Raw genomic sequence first — 16,281 nt, 5'->3', positions numbered from 1 at the left:
TTCTGCCCAAGTTTCAATCAATGAGAGGGTAGAGGAGAATGCCGTGACATATGTGGCCTCAGAAATTGACTTCCCACCTATTCTTTCTCAGCAAGCTAAAGCAAGACAGCAAGATGTGTCCTTAGTGAGGGAGTGATCAAAAAGAGAGGTAGACTTAAGATAACAGAGTGCCCAACACAAGACAGAGGGAGAGAATCCCAGGGAATGGTGAAGGAAGATTCCAGGAAGACAGCTGTGCCTTAGGGATAGAGGAAAACTCAGTCAGCACTGAGACAGCTCCAGGAGGGATTAGTTCAAGAAGATGAAATTCATTTACATAATATATGGTTCAATATTTTTTTGGTAATATTTTTATTTTCATGTATAACAGAAGAAACAAAATTAGCACACAAAACTCATAAATTTGATGTTTATCACTGCTTAGGATGAGGTTTAATTTTTTTTTAAGTAAGTTAAGCAAATTTTGGTTTACTATCTTAAGAGACAAATTAGGGAAGTGGCAGAATATTTTGAATTCAACTGGGTACACAGAAAACAAGCAAGCCAAAACAAGGCAATTATTAACTCCAGGGAGAACAAATAACAACTCCAAATAAGGGTTGGCAAGGGCGTAGAGCAATGGGAACTCCCATTTGTGCTAGTCAAATTTTCACACATGCAAAAAGAGGCTGCAAAAGCATATTTACTGAAGCACTATATGTAATAGCTCAAAACTCTTGTTTATGGGACAGCTTAACATAACGGTGGTATATTCATAGGGATATGTGCAGGGAAAACCAATAATTATAGTGTACTACCCAGATTAACTCCAAATAATATGGAGTCAACATGTAATTTAAATATAAGCATCTATTAATATAAATAGAGGGATGGAGGGGAACTGGAAACCGCTAAATCCTCATTTTCTTTAATATCATTAATATTTAATTTTTTTAAATTAAGTGTTAGAAATATGGAATAAATATCAGAAAATCATATAAAAGACACCATTAAAAAGATACAAAGATAAATACACATCTGGGCACTGATGTTTGCAGCAGATAGGAAAAAGAATTAAAATCTGCATTCACACACCTGTATATGTGAAATTCCTACAAATAAATTGAAGTAAACAGATCCTAATACAAAAATAGCCAAGGAATATGAACACACACTTCATGGGAGAGGGATATTCAGTCTCACTAGTAGTCAAGGCATGTAAATTAGAGCCAGAATGAGATAATAATTTGTATTCACCAGCTTGGCAGAAATTAGGACACCTACCAGGACCAAGGGTTGGCAAGGGCATAGAGCAATGGGAACTCCCATTTGTGCTAGTGAAATTTTCACACATGCAAAGAGACTACACAAGCATATTTACTGAAGCACTGCATGTAATAGCCAAAAACTCTTGTTTATGGGACACCTTAACATAATGGTAGTATATTCATTCATACAATGGCATTCTCCATTGGAAAATGATCTAATTCTGCATGTACCAACATGGATAAGCTCCAAACATAATGACAGAGTAAAACAGCCAGGCAGGGTGTGGTTTGCTCATGCCTGAAATCCCAGCACTTTGGGAGGCTGAGGTGGGTGGCTCACCTGAGGTCAGGAGTTCAAGACCAGGCTAGCCAACATGGTGAAACCCCGTCTCTACTAAAAATGCAAAAATTAGCCAGGTGTGGTGGTGGCCTCCTGTAATCCCAGCTACTCGGGAGGCTGAGGCAGGAGAATAGCTTGAACCTGGGAGGTGGAGGTTGCAGTGAGCTGAGCTTGTGCCACTGCGCTCCAGGCTGGGCAACAAGAGCAAAACTGTGTCTCAAAAAANAAAAAAAAAAAAAAAAAAAAAAAAAACAAGTAGCATCAGGATACGTTCAGTGTAAAAACCATGCATGTAAACTGAACTAAGCAAAGCAGTCGTATTATATATTGTATGGAAACACATACATGTAGAGTTAAAATGTGAAAATACGAACAGGAAAGGAATATCCTCATTTTAAAATAACTGTTACCTCTGCTTGTACTTTTGTTGAATTGAAAAAATTTTCTTTTTTTTGAGACAGGTTCTTGCTCTGTCATCCAGGCTGGAGTGCAGTGGTGCTACTAGGCTTACTGCAGCCCCTGCCTCCCAAGTATAAGCAATTTTTTTGCCTCATCCTGCCGAGAAGCAGGGACTACAGGCATACGCCACCATGCCCGGCTAAGCTTGGTGTTTTTAGTAGAGATGGAGTTTCCACCATGTTGCCCCCGATGGCTTGTAAAAACTTTTTACTTGAATTTCAGTTAACATGGGTACCAGACAAGGAGAGAATGTCCTGTATACAATTTGGGTAGAAATGAACATCTTTGAAATAGTATGTTCTGTCATGTGGGAATATGGCATGACTTTCTACTCATTCAGGTCTTCTGTCATTGGCTCATTATTAATCAACTTTTGGAATTTTTTTTTCCATTGGATAATTGTCTGTATATCCCTGTACTAATTACGCTTTCATGGCTTAGGAGTCAGGGTTTTCTTTCTATCAGGACCTGCTGACGTTGAGTTTTTGCGTGTGTTTAAAGATGCTGGTTTGTTAGGGGGCAGATTTTAGCTATGCGGGGTTCCCCCTGGAGAGAGAAGCTCTGACTGTTTTTAGACATGTGAATTCGGCATGTTTGCCTGTTTTCTCCACTGTCCCCTTGTGCCCCAGGCACACAGCGAATGGCACCTTTCGGAGGAACTGATTATTTCAGAAATGCAAAGAGTGGGAACAGGTTGGCCCAGGGGACGCCATGGAGATCAGCCAGCTCATTAACACTGACTTGTGAAAGTGGACAAGTGAGCCAAGGGGTGAGGGGAGGGTAATGCAAGTGAAATGTTGTCCTCTAGAGTATTCACTGTATGTTTCCCCCTTGGATTACAGGAAGATGCTGAAACTCTGTGGTGAGACCGAGGACAAGCTGGCCCAGGAGCTGATACATTTTGAATTGCAAGTAGAGAGAGACGTGATTGAGCCTCTGTTTTTGCTGGCAGAGGTAAGCAGCAGGAGTGAGGCCCGGCCTGAGTGGGGAACGAGGTACCAAGCAGGAACCCCTCAGTCATTCTCCTTCCAGCTTTCTGTTGTATCTGTCGTTTAACCTTCTCTCTGATTTTTTCTTTTTCTTTCTTTTTTTTTCTGAGATGGAGTCTCGCTCTGTCTCCCAGGCTGGAGTGCAATGGTGCCATCTTGGCTCACTGCAACCTCCTAGGTTCAAGTGATTTTCCTGTCTTGACCTTCTGAGCAGCTGGGATTTGAGGGGCCCACTATCACACCTGGCTAATTTTTGCATTTTTAGTAGAGATGGGGTTTCACCATGTTGACCAGGCTGGTCTCAAACTCTGGACCTCATGTGATCCGCCCACCTCGGCCTCCCAAAGTGCTGGGATTACAGGTGTGAACCACGACGCCCGGCTATGACATTGTTTTTCTTCAGAGATTCTTACCCAACCACATGGTCAAGATTCCCAAATATGTCCTTTCAGCATTTGCTAACCTGTCTCCTGCCCATCCTCTTCCCTGCAGGTATTCCTAGAAGTAAGTGGAGAGCTGGCAGCTTGCCCCGTTCCTTACCCACAGCCTCAACTGCTTTCACCCCTGCCCTCCACCCATCTCAAGTCTTCAGTGATGTGAACAGTAGCCACTCCTTAGCAGGATTCTGGGGGCCCAGGCCTAAGAGACTCTTTAAGGCCTCCTGCAGTTTATGGTTTTTTGTTTTTGTTTTTGTTTTGTTTTATTTTGTTTCTGAGACAGACTCATGCATTGTCACCCAGGCTGGAGTTCAGTGGCACGATGTTGGCTCACTGCAACCTCCACCTCCCAGGTTCAAGTGTTTCTCCTGTTGCAAGCCTCCCAAGTAGCTGGGATTGTAGGCGCATGCCACCACACCCGGCTAATTATTATATTTTCAGTAGAGAAATAGTTTCACCGTGTTGGCCAGGCTGATCTCAAACTCCAGACCTCAAGTGATCCACTCACCTCAGCCTCACAAACTTCTGAGATTATAGGCGTGAGCCACTGTACCCGGCCACAGTTTATGTTTATATGGGTTCCTTCTCTTTGGACTTTAAAGGACATTCAATTAAACCATTTTATTAAAAAGAAACCTTAATGTCTATGCCAGTTTTGCTAGCTTCAGTGAAGTGAAAGCTTCTCAAGGGAGACAGGAAATGGTTGGGGAGCCTTGAACCCTGGATCCCTCTCAATTGTTTTTAATTGGTCATCTGTTAATAGATTACAATGTGAAACACTCCAAAATCTGAAACTTTTCAAGCATCAACATGCTACTCAAAGGAAATGCTCATTAAAGTATTTTGGATTTCACATATTTGGATTTGAGATCTCCCTTGAGAAGCTTTCACTTGACTGAAGCTAGCAAAATTGTCACATAGACATTAAGGTTGCTTTTTGATAGAATAGCTTGAGTGTCCTATTGATGAAATTTAATATTATTTCATAGCCACGTGGGGCCAGAAGCTATTGCATGAAACTGCATTGCCCTAGACCGTGTCTGGCTTCCTCTCTGGACCATATCCACCACCTCCACATCCCCTGCCACTCTTTCTGGGACAGAGCTATGGGCAAATAATTATGTATGGACCTAAAAGTATTCAAGGAGAAAATTCTGGATAAGGTACCTTGGCATCGGCCAGCTCTGGGCTTCTCAGGTCATCTCCTCGCCTAGAGCATTCACGAGACCCCCTCTGTGCCTTCAAAAGGAGGGTCCTGGCTCTGGCCAAGCCTGAAGCAAACCAAGAAGCAAGTCCAGTGTGGGTGCTGACAGTCACTTGACGTGGCTCATGCAAGACACCCAGCGGCCCTCCAGCTTCGCTCCGGGGCTGACTGGTGACTCAGGTTGCGCAGGGATGGTTACACTGCTCCTTCCTATTGGAAGTTGTTACACCCAGAGCATGACTCATCCCTGCTTGGGAGAGTGAATAGAAGGCACTTCAGAGAACATTGGATTCTCCTCGAATTTTTTCCTTATGTAAAAACCGCAGCCCAAGATAATTTCAGTTCAATTTTCGGCCAATTTTCGTTTTGCATTCTCACATCCTGCCCTACTTTTTTGCTGGGCCTGGAACCAAAATCCTGCACTGGGGTGTTCAGTGAAACCATTTTTAGAATGAAAAATATAAAAAGAGCATCCACATGCAACCAGAATGGAAGAACTCGTAGCCGAGAAAAGCCATGATGGCAATGTTTATTCATTATTGACTTTGGAAGAGTCCTGCTTTATTTCTATAAATACAAACATTTGCTTCCTTTATTTTTATAAATATAGAATCTGTATCCTAGCTGCAGTCATAGCCTCTCTGCGCTCTTCCTCCTTCGGCTGTCCGTTTTGCCTCAGGTCTTTGTGTAAGACATGACTGCGTGGCTCCCTTCACTTCTCCCCACCTTTGGCCTTTGTGGAAGTAAAGACGGATGTGGTTGAGCCCTGGTTGCTTTTGGCCAAGGTGAAGGCAGGCAGCCAGGCCTGCGTGAGCGGAGAAGCACGGGACCTGTGAGGTGGGCTGGGTTGATGGAGAGCCTGGCTGGCGTCCAGCAAAGATGGAGCAGAATTTAGCATGCAGGACAGGGTATCAATAAATTCATCTGATGTTGGTCAAAATGTCCAAAGTCTCGCTTATGCAAGAGAGGAAATTCTGGAGACCTGATGTGTAGCACTGTGTAGTGATCGTCAATGATACTGTATTGTAGACTTGAAATTTGCTAGAGGATAGATGGTGTTCTCACCATCAGAAAAAGAAAATACAAACTAGGGGATGTGATGGACATGTTGATTAGCCTGAGTGCGGTAACCATTTCACAGTGTGTACATATGAAAACACTAAACAATACACCTAAAAAATATAGAGTTCCTGTTAGTTAGACCCCAATAAAGTGAAAAGGGAAAAAGGATTTCATCTGAAAATAAGGATTGGGAGACCTCTAGTAAACTTGTTGGGTGATTGTCAATAGTTCTTTAAGAATTGTTCTGAGGAATGTTTTTTGTTTTTAAATGGAGTCTCACTCTGTCACCCAGACTGGAGTACAATAGTATGATCTTGGCTTACTGCAACCTCTGCCCCCCTGATTCATGTGGTTTTCCTGCCTCGGCCTCCCAAGTAGCTGGGACTGCAGGTGCAGGCTACTACGCCTGTCTAATTTTTGTATTTTTAGTAGAGATGGGGTTTCACCATGTTGGCTAGGTTGGTCTCGAACACCTGACCTCAGGCGATCCACCTGCCTTGGTCTCCCAAAGTGTTGGGATTACAGGCATGAGCTACCGCGCCCGGCCAGGAATAGTTTTTAAAGAGTTTATCTTGAGCTTCAGTTTGATTGTATCCTTTATGTCCTGTAACCACAGGTGGAAATCCCAAATATCCAAAAGCAGAGGAAACACTTAGCCAAGTTGGTGCTGGACATGGATTCCTCACGAACCAGGTAGAATCTCTTTACTTTCTTTTTTGCTTCTTTGAAGGAACAGTGATCATATTCAGGGAGGGTGGTTTTCAAGTAGGTGAGTGTGTTGTCATTCACCAAGTTTTTCTTGACACCTACTGTGTGCCAGGCACTGGAGGTGATCATGGCGAACTCAAGACACTGGGTCCCTGCTCTCATGAAGGCTGCAGTTGAGTTTTGGAGACAATAGGCATGTGAAGAAACAAGACAGTCTCAGAAAGCTATAAGTCATATAACAAATGTAACACAGGGTAGCTTTGGAAGGGGATGATGGAGAAACGGAGCAACAGCAGTAAGGGTAAAAGAGAAAAAGCTTTTTTGAGGTGGTATCACTTTGGTCTTAGACTTAGATGATAAGAAGGTGGCAACCATATGGATATCTGGGGCAAACCATCTATGGCAGAGGGCAAAGTAAATGCAAAGGGCTGTTCAAGGTACAAAAGGAAGGTCAGGATGGTTGGGGTGGAAGGAGCAAAGGGGAGGGAAGTGGGAGATATGAGAGCCAGGAAATAGGATGGATGCTATGTCCTGTCCGTAAGGGGAGATTTCGCATTCTGGGAACTCATTCGCCTTTTCCTGAAGCTAATGGTGTAGGTATCCCCTTTCTGCCGCCTTTCTCTTAAGTCCTTTGAGAGAGCAGTCAAGTTTCTATAGTGCCGTCCTTCCATGCCCGTCTTCCAGAGTCCACCAGAAAATTCCTGTAGTAGCAGTTGGGCGCCAGAGGCCCTGAGATGGCATTGCCTGTGGCCATCAGAGCAGAAATTGTGCACATATGTCTTTTTATTTTTTACAGTGGGGTATATGTATATAAGTTGAAAAATGCAGGTGCACGAATATTGATATGGAAAGAGCTCTTTGGTTCTACCTTAGGTTTTTCATAGGCTAGCTTTATTTTTTATTTAATTTTTTATTATTTAAAAAAATTTTGACACAGGGTCTCACTCTGTTACTCAGGCGAGAGTGCAGGGATGTGATCATAGCTCACTGCAATCTTCAACTCATGGGCTCAAGCAATTCTTCAGCCTCAGTCTCCCTAGTAGCTGGGACTACAGGCATGTGCCACTATACCTGGCCAATTCTTTTATTTTTTGTAGAGAGAGGGTCTCACTGTGTTGCCCAGGCTAGTTTCAAACTCCGAGGTAGGACAGTTTTCATCATTTCCACATCTTGTTTTCATTTTCTTGAAATAAAGAAACAGAATAGAATATATTTGTGCAGAGAGGGGTAGGATACAGAGTCCTGGAACTGGAGTCAGAAAGTCAGATTTCAAGGCTCAGACCAACTAATTTTCTAGATATGTGACCGTGGTCAGGTCACTTAATCTCCCAGAATATCCATTTCTTCACCTGAACACAGGGAGTAGCGTGAGTGGCTTTGAGTATTGATATCACTTCCCAAGTGTTTTGTAAAAAGAAGCTGATACCGTAAGTAATTGGTGCACTGGAATTCTGCATCAGGAAGAATAAAAAGTACAGAGAAGTCTCCCAAGACCAGACATAAAACCGGTTAAATCAGCGAAGAAACAAGGGTTTCTTTGGTTAATTTAGTGTTCCCCAAACCCCAGTCCACCTGAATGATTTTTGCCATCTGTGTGGATACATCTTTTAAAAGAGCTGATTACTTTTGCAAAATAAATCTGTTTAAAAAAGAAATCCTTTAGGGCTACCATAAATTGGAAAGCAGCATCCTTGGCTACAAATATCAGGTAAGCATAAAAGTGAACAGTTGAAAGCAAGCCAATGTTATTAAATTTTAGAGCCTGTCGACTATGGAAGAATGTCATCCTGAGGCTCATCTCCCTTTGTTAGAAAAGCAGGGAGGTGGGGCGTTGGGTGGTTTTAAAATTATTCCGATACAAATCTGAGGCTATCTCTTGAGTGTGCTTGGAAGAATAGAGCAGAATTCGTAGGAAGTATTGATTTCCTATTACTTCTATGACCTTGTGCCACATACAATTACATCCCATAATATGAGCATTCAAGTCCTCTATTCTGGGAGTCGTGTAAGATGATTGAGAAAATGCACATTGCCCCATTGTTTTCAGGAGGCGGACACCATGCTCCTGGGCGGAGTGACTTCCTTCTCTGAAACCTGGGGCTTAGCTTTGAAGTCTTTTCTTTGCTTCTACAGAGAAAACCCACATTTCCACCACAGAGCCTCTTGTTAGAGGGCTGAATGCTAGTATCAAAGCATGCCATTACCATCCATATTTTTGTTTTGTCTTCTTATGAGAAGGAGACTTACTCCTGGTCATGCTGATGGTCCATTTTGTCTAGTGTTATGCTTTCAATGGTGATACCAAATAGTGTTTAGGTTCTGCAAACATACACACCACTTGGTGTCATTAGGGACCTCTCACCTGTGATTTAACAAATATTTATATATCTTTAGCTTATTATCTCCTGTATACTAAAATCTGTATGGAAATTCTGCCTCCCCTATGCAAATTTCTGTTCTCATAAACTTCAACTTGGACCCTTTACAACCCTTGTTGTTTTAGACTAAAAAAGTCCTTTCGCATTGTGTTCATATAAACTTGATCCTCCTCCTTTATCATATCAGTGATTTTTCATAGCCCACTTTGTGTAGTTGTGAGTTTAGGGGTAGGGAATTGCTTTGGGGGATTGTTGACAATACAGTCCCCTTAAAAACTCAGTTGATTTCCCAAAGCCTCAAGTTATAGATTCTCCATCAGTATGAGTTACAGGCTACAGGATGAAAAGGGAATTTTTAGCAAAGGTGTATTCTTTGTTTCCACTTTACTCTCATTCTGGCCGTTTGAAGCCTGAGTCTATCTGTCTTGAAGGACCTTGCCGAAAGCCGTAAGACACGACTTCTGCCATTTTCCCTAACTCCTCATGCTTAGCCAACAGGATGGCTGCATCCCAAGATGTAGCAGTGAGAACAAGAGCAAATGCCGCGCTATTGAACAGCAGGGTATCCACCAGCTCCGCTTCTGGAACAGCTGGGTTCTTAATGCCCTCCCATCCCTCATATTTCTCCATAAAGCCAGTGGCACAGGTTAGCTTCCCTTCCTTGCAGCATCCTACTTCTAATTACCAAAGATTTCTTTCATATTGTTCTGTCCTTCATGAAATACGCTCTGCAGAACTACAACAGTGAATTCCACACAGAGACACGCTCTGCCTTTCAAGACAGGAAGTCGCTTTTTGTATATTATCAGAACATCTTGAACAGTAGTTCCATGACTGGATCTTTAATTTCCGCCGCAATTCTGGTGCATACTGCCAAATCCAACTAATTTATCCATTGTTTAATTAGATCCCAATAAGATGTGTGTATTCGTCACTATCGAAGTAAATCTGGCTTGTCTGCCTGAAAAGCCGATGATAGAGACCTCAGTATTCTCAGAGAAACTGATGCTTGTAGGAAGCTTTATGCTGAATTAAAGGTTGTGAATTGAATTGAACGATACACAAATTTCTTTTTTTGTGATAGGTTTGGTTTAGCAGTGCTTAAAGAAGGAGTCCCATTTTTCTTCAAAGTCAGCCTGACTTTTTTCTGGTCATGTATCTCAAGGTTAACTCTCCTGAGTCCTGGGCACATACACATTCCATTTCTGCTGAACCAGCTGCTTCTGGGTCCAATGGACTGAATTATATCTCCCCAAAATTTGTATGTTGAAGCCCTAACCCCCAATGTGACTGTATCTGGAGAGAATTTCTTTAGGAGAACCTTTTTAAGGTTAAATCAGGTCATAAGAATGGGCCCCTGTTTCAGTAGGATTGGTGGCCTTATAGGAAGAAAGAGTTATCCCTCTCTACGCACACTCAGAGGAAACCTGTGTGAGGGCAGAGGCAGCGGCCATCTGCAAGTCATAGAGGTCTCCAGCCTCCAGAATAGTGAGAAAATAAGTCTCTGTTTAAGCTACCCAGTCTGTGGAACTTTGTTATGGAAGCCCTGTCATCTTTGGAAGTGAGTGAACTAGTATAAGACAGGAGGATTTTGGAGTGGAAACTGCACAGCCTATGGAATTAAGAAGTGGAATTCGGGAGGCGGGGCAGTGTGAAGTCTCCTTGGAACTGGCAGGGGAGTCTTGATGGCCCTTAAAACTCATTCCTCATCTTTCACCTCTCCTCATACAGGTGTCTTTTTCTCAGATCAATTTCTTCAAGGTCACTGGTTGTCCAGTGGACTCTTGTCTCCCCATTTTAAGCCCTCTTCCTTTTGCCCAATTTTGAAAGTGCCGAAATTTGTCATTTCGGCAAAAGTCCAGTCATTTGTCTGGATTTAGCTCAAATACCTGCTCCCATGACCCATGAGTTGGATCAAAGTGAGGAAGGATGGCATAGGCTTGACTTGGATCAGAGGCCCTTACCTGGGCCATTCACTGCCTGGGTCATGGAGAACCTGGCAGTCCCCTTTTGAACCACACATTAGTGCAGGAACTCAAAAAGTAGGGGATGCCGGTGACAGAGGAAATGGCAAGACTAGACAGATGGAACAGTGAGTGCCTCACTGAATACAGTCTCCTGTTTGCTTTTTTTCTTTCTTTCTTTTTTTGAGATGGAGTTTCACTCTTCTTGCCCAGGCTGGAGTGCAGTGGTGTGATTTCACCTCACCTCACCACAACCTCCATTTCCTGCGTTCAAGCAATTCTCCTGCCCCAGCCTCCTGAGTAGCTGGGATTACAGGCACACGCCACCATGCCCAGCTAATTTTGTATTTTTAGTAGAGACAGGGTTTCTCCATGTTGGTCAGGCTGGTCTTGAACTCCTGACCTCAGGTGATCTGCCTACCTCAGCTTCCTAAAGTGCTGGGATTACAGGCATGAGCCACTGTGCCCAGCAATGTTTGCCTTTTAAAATTCTTCTTCTGGACATTCTGTTGTCCTGAACTGACCTTGCATTTGCCTTCTTTACACAGTCCTGATACCTGAAATTTTAAACCCTTAGTCCTCACCCTTCTCTCGTATCTCTCCCAAGCCTTCATTAAAGCTGTGTCCCGCCTTCATCTCCCCCAGATCACGTAGTCACAGCCCTCTTTCCGCAAAGAAGGATGGTGGAACATCATCAGCTACTTTAGTGGGAAGAAATGAGCCTTCTGCTCTTCCATTTTCAGAGCTCAAAGTTTCCTTGGGCTAGTGTCCCTGTTTCTTCTCTGACAGAGTAGTCCACCTCTTGAGTTTATGTGTACAACAGATGTCTGGAAAGACTACCATAGCTTGAAATTCACAATTCATGTAACTTTTCCCAACATGACTATCTGTACAAAATTCATCTCACCTCTCCCAACATAAGTATCGGTACAAAACTTGTCTGTTCACATGACAAGAGTTTACCTTGATGTTTTGCTATCTGTGTTCTATAAAGAGAACATTTGGACATCTTGTCACTGTTTTAAAATATCCAAATAGACCAGGCACGGTGGCTCACACCTGTAATCCCAGAACTTTGGGAGGCTGAGGAGAATGGATCACCTAAGGTCAGGAGTTCAAGACCAGCCTGGCCAACATGGTGAAACCCCATCTCTACTCAAAATACAAAAATTAGCCGGGCATGGTGGTGTGTGCCTGTAATCCCAGCTACTCAGGAGGCTGAGGCAGGAGAATTGCTTGAACCCTGGAGGCAGAGGTTGCAGTGAGCTGAGACCGTACCACTGCACTCTAGCCTGAGTAACAAAGTGAGACTCTGTCTGGGGGGGGAAAAAATAAATAAATATATATATATGTATATATATATACATATATATATATATACATATATATATATATGCATGTATATATATCTTAAAATAGATTACTAACATATTGTAAATAAAATTTCTTACAAAGAGGGAAAAGGTTTATGTTTTTAAGGTATTGGTATATTGACTACAGGATAAAATTTGGAGAAAAAATTGATGGGATTTAAAGAAAAGAAAGAACTTGGGAAAATGTCTCCATTTTAATATACATATATTTAATATAATTATGTTTTAAAATAAGTTTAATCCTGATTTACAAAGCCATTAAAATCTACTTAGTGTTTGTAGCAACTTTATATATATTTTTAACACATATATTGGTTAGTTACTTTTCCTTTAGGTCAGATGGTGGTTGTAACTTAATTCCATAATCTACTATTGTATTATAGTCATTGTCTAAGATATAAATTATAGCCATGGCATCTCATATTTTATTTTCCAAAACTCCACAACACTTTAATACTTTGTTTGAAATGATTCAACTGGGAGAGTATTAATCAAATACATCACATATAGGGTAAACCTTTATAAGAAAAAATTACCCAGGAATTCTTACTAATCTTGATCTGTTCATTTTTTTCAACTTAGATTTTGAATCATCTTTCAGTAGAATATTTCCTTTCTAGTTTGCCCTGAATTCATATCTTGGAATCAAGAATCTTTCGGAGAATATGTGTTCATCTCTAGAGCTCCAAGTCAGCTTGATGTCTCAAAACCTTTTTAAAGTCATTTTCCTGTGATTGCATTCTTTAAGTGACAGAGAATCCTCATTTTTATTTCTTTTTGCTAACAGCAAAGAGACTTTTAGTTTCCCTTTCTTATATTATAGAACCTTGCATTCTTCGGTTTTTCCTGCAGATAGCAAAAGAGAAAAGAATAGTGGAGTAGAGAAAATATTAAATGATTAGATTCTCGACTCTTGACATGAGAATGACGTTCCACTTTCTTCCCCCGCCTCAGAGGCTTTAGACTGATAGTCTGAGATCCAGATAGAGCCCTCAGAGCTGTCTTGTTTGGTCTGTACTCGATTGGCCTGCATGGTTTTTAAAAGAAGTTATTTGTTGCCACATTTCATTGGGAGAGTTCACATGATAATTTTCACCTTCTCTAGTCAGTTGAAACATCTGGCAACCGGCAGCCCAGCTTCCTGTCCACCTCAGCCCCATCAGCTGGAGCTTAAGAACAGCTACCCTCTCTTAGACTAGATAACACCCCTCCTACCAAGTTCCCAGCTCCTCCCTGTCCCTCCTGACTTCCCAAGACTGAAGCCAGCCTTGGCTGCTGTTTGTCCTCCTGATTACAGGATTGTTTTTCTTAGAGCTGTGAAATAGTTTCATATCTCATGTCTCTATTACAAGTAGGAAATAGAGGATCTTGTGGACTAGTTTTTAAGATATTGGCCCATTTGATTGATTGATTTTTTAACTTGCTGGCCTCTATAACCCATTGAGTTTACAGTCTCAGGAGAGGAACCCACTGCTGAGACCTAATTCAGATACTACTATCTAGCATAATTGGAACTTTCACGTCCAACTTTTGGTAATTCCCTGCCGATAACACAGCAGCCAGAAGTATTTGTACTTCCCCCTAAAGTTTTCTGAGAGGCTTCCTCAGAGGGCTGCATTTTTAAGAAAGCACTCATAAGGAATCTAAATGTTGCTGTAAAAATGGTTTTGGGCTTACCAGTGGAGATTTTTGCTACCAGGTTTCTTTTTAATCTTATCTAATCTTTTTAATCTTTAATGTCTGCTCACTTAGCATGCATTACTGGCTTCGGCCAAGGAGGTGAAGATTTCCAAACTGAAATTTCCACTGGATAGGCAGGGAACTTAAACCAGTGTTAGAGACTGTGCTTAAAAGGCAGTGATAGTTATTTTGAAATATATAATATGCAGCATATTACTATAAACACCCTGATTAAACTTCAAATGTCTCACTACAGAAAATCATGAGTATGTGAGGTGATAGATATGCTAACTAGCTTGATTTAATCATTCCATACTGTATGTGTGTGTGTGTGTGTGTGTGTGTGTGTGTACACACCACACACATATCTCTCAAAACATCACATTGCACCCATAAATGTATAGAATTATGATTTATCCATGGAAAAAATAACATTAATTGGCTGGGCGCAGTGGTTCACGCCTGTAATCCCAGCACTTTGGGAGGCCAAGGCAGGTGGATCACGAGATCAGGAGTTTGAGACCAGCCTGGCCAATATGGTCAAACCCCATCTCTACTAAAAATACAAAAATTAATTAGGCATGATGACGTGCACCTGTAGCCTCAGCTACTCAGGAGACTGAGGCAGGAGAATCGCTTGAACCCGGGAGGCAGAGGTTGCAGTGAGCTGAAATCATGCCACTGTACTCCAGCCTGGGTGACAGAATGAGACTCCATCTCAAAAAAAATAAAATCATTAATTTTGCTGAAAAGACAGCAATAGTGATTGTCATTTGGCTTTGGTGTTTGGAAGACCATAGAGAAAATGGTGACAAACTGGGGAATGCTTGTCCTATCTGAAGGGGCAGCTGATTTTCAGCTTCAGTCAGCAGTTGATGCATGGAAATGTGGGCCCGCTGTCTCCTTGCCTAGTACCTGATACCTTTTCATGACCTCCGTTTTCAGGTGAGGATATGTAGCTCCTGGGTAATGTTTGTAACCAGGTGTTTTCTCAGGGTTCCCATGGGATCCCCAGGGCTCTACCTGTCTCACATCTCTTTTTCTCCTGTTTTCCATCAGGTGGCAGCAGACTTCCAAGTCTTCAGGTTTGTCCAGCAGCTTACAGCCTGCGGGTGCCAAGGCTGATGCCCTCAGGGAAGAAATGGAAGAGGCTGCCAACAGAGTGGAGATTTGCAGGGTACCTGCCCTCTTTACTCCTCTCTACTGGGACAGGCTGGGGAGCCCTCAGGGATTTCCTTTTTGTTCACTGGAGTTCTCTTAACACTCTGTCAGTGAGCCTCTAGTTGAACTGAATGTCCCCAAGCCCACCAGCTAGTGTCTCCAAGGAGGCCAGGATGAACCCAAGGAGTTGGGGCTTTGATGGTGACCTAGACAGGGAGGCAGCATTCAATTCTTATTGAATAGGTTTTGGGGGAACAGGTGGTATTTGGTTACATGAATAAGTCTTTTAGTGATGATTTCTGAGATTATCTTGATTAGCTTGTAATAATAATTCAATTATTATTGAATTATCATTGGCAGTCTTGCATGTGAGGCAAAGAGAAATGACCTTTATTTCTGTGTGAAGCTTTTGTACATCATCTGAGTCCCAGAGTATAAATTCTAGGTGACACAGGACAGTTGAGAATTTGACCATAGATGAGCCTTGACTCACTGTTGATACTTAATTATTTCCATTCTTGGTTTCCTTTTGGTATTTCCTGAGTTACTTTATTCATCTTATGCCTTCTGGAAGACACTTATCTATGAAGTTGAAATACCAGCCATGAAGACAGTTACAGAAAAGGAAACTTCCTACTTGTTAAGAGAGAACATCATTCTGAAACCTGCGACTCTGTACTTGTGTAACGATGTCCTCTGCTATACTCATTCAAATGTTTTCCACCCCCTTTGCTTGCAAACATTTTATAGGACTTAGCATTTTATAGACCATTGGTGATGCTCTGTGTATATGTATACTTCTTTACCTGCATATGTGTCGGCTTGGGTTTCTAAGGAAACCAAAACTCTATTTAGATCCTAGGAACAAAAATATCACATTTCTGTAAGTATTCTGGGAACCTGCCTTAATCACATCCAGTTTTTAAGGAGAATAACCAGTTTGCATATGGACATCTCTGTTCTTCATGGCTCTGTCTAGTCTTAGCTTGTCCATTGGCTTTTTCTCCCACAGCCACCCTGTGGAAGTGGCTTTGTTGACCTTGCATTCAGGTGACGTTCAGAATCAGGTAGAATTTCTCTCTGGAATTAGAAACATTGAAATATTTTTAAAGAATGCATTATCTCCCAGCCTACTGTACTATGGAACCAAGCAAAGTGAGACCAATACTTCACAGACAAGATTTTTTGTGAGTACAGCTTGTCATTTGAACTGCATAAATGGCAAATATCTGGCCTGTGTGGTATTCCTGAAGTATAATTCTTCTCTCCTTCCAGTTTC

General features: G+C 42.1%; 1 protein-coding gene across 6 annotated transcripts in view; it reads left to right on the top strand.

Moving 5' to 3' along the window:
• ARHGAP44 (Rho GTPase activating protein 44) overlaps positions 1–16,281 on the top strand; it is a 219,697-nt gene that overhangs the window by 136,143 nt on the left and 67,273 nt on the right. For 5 of the 6 annotated variants that reach the window (XR_005200822.1, XR_005200821.1, XR_001826152.2 and 2 more), the window contains exons 5-7: positions 2,889–3,000; positions 6,355–6,431; positions 14,901–15,018. Coding sequence is in view for 2 of the 6 variants with exons in the window: in XM_017531386.2 (XP_017386875.1) it covers positions 2,889–3,000; positions 6,355–6,431; positions 14,901–15,018 (307 nt within the window). In the remaining 4 variants the exon portion in view is untranslated. The remainder of the gene's footprint in view (positions 1–2,888; positions 3,001–6,354; positions 6,432–14,900; positions 15,019–16,281) is intronic. The other variant, XR_005200823.1, reaches the window with a different exon arrangement.

This window comes from Cebus imitator, unplaced genomic scaffold (assembly GCF_001604975.1).
Source record: "Cebus imitator isolate Cc_AM_T3 unplaced genomic scaffold, Cebus_imitator-1.0 Scaffold72, whole genome shotgun sequence".
In the NCBI taxonomy this organism is placed as follows: Eukaryota; Metazoa; Chordata; class Mammalia; order Primates; family Cebidae; genus Cebus; species Cebus imitator.
The sequence above is the reverse complement of the archived record's forward strand: the minus strand, read 5'-3'. Positions and strand labels throughout refer to the sequence as shown.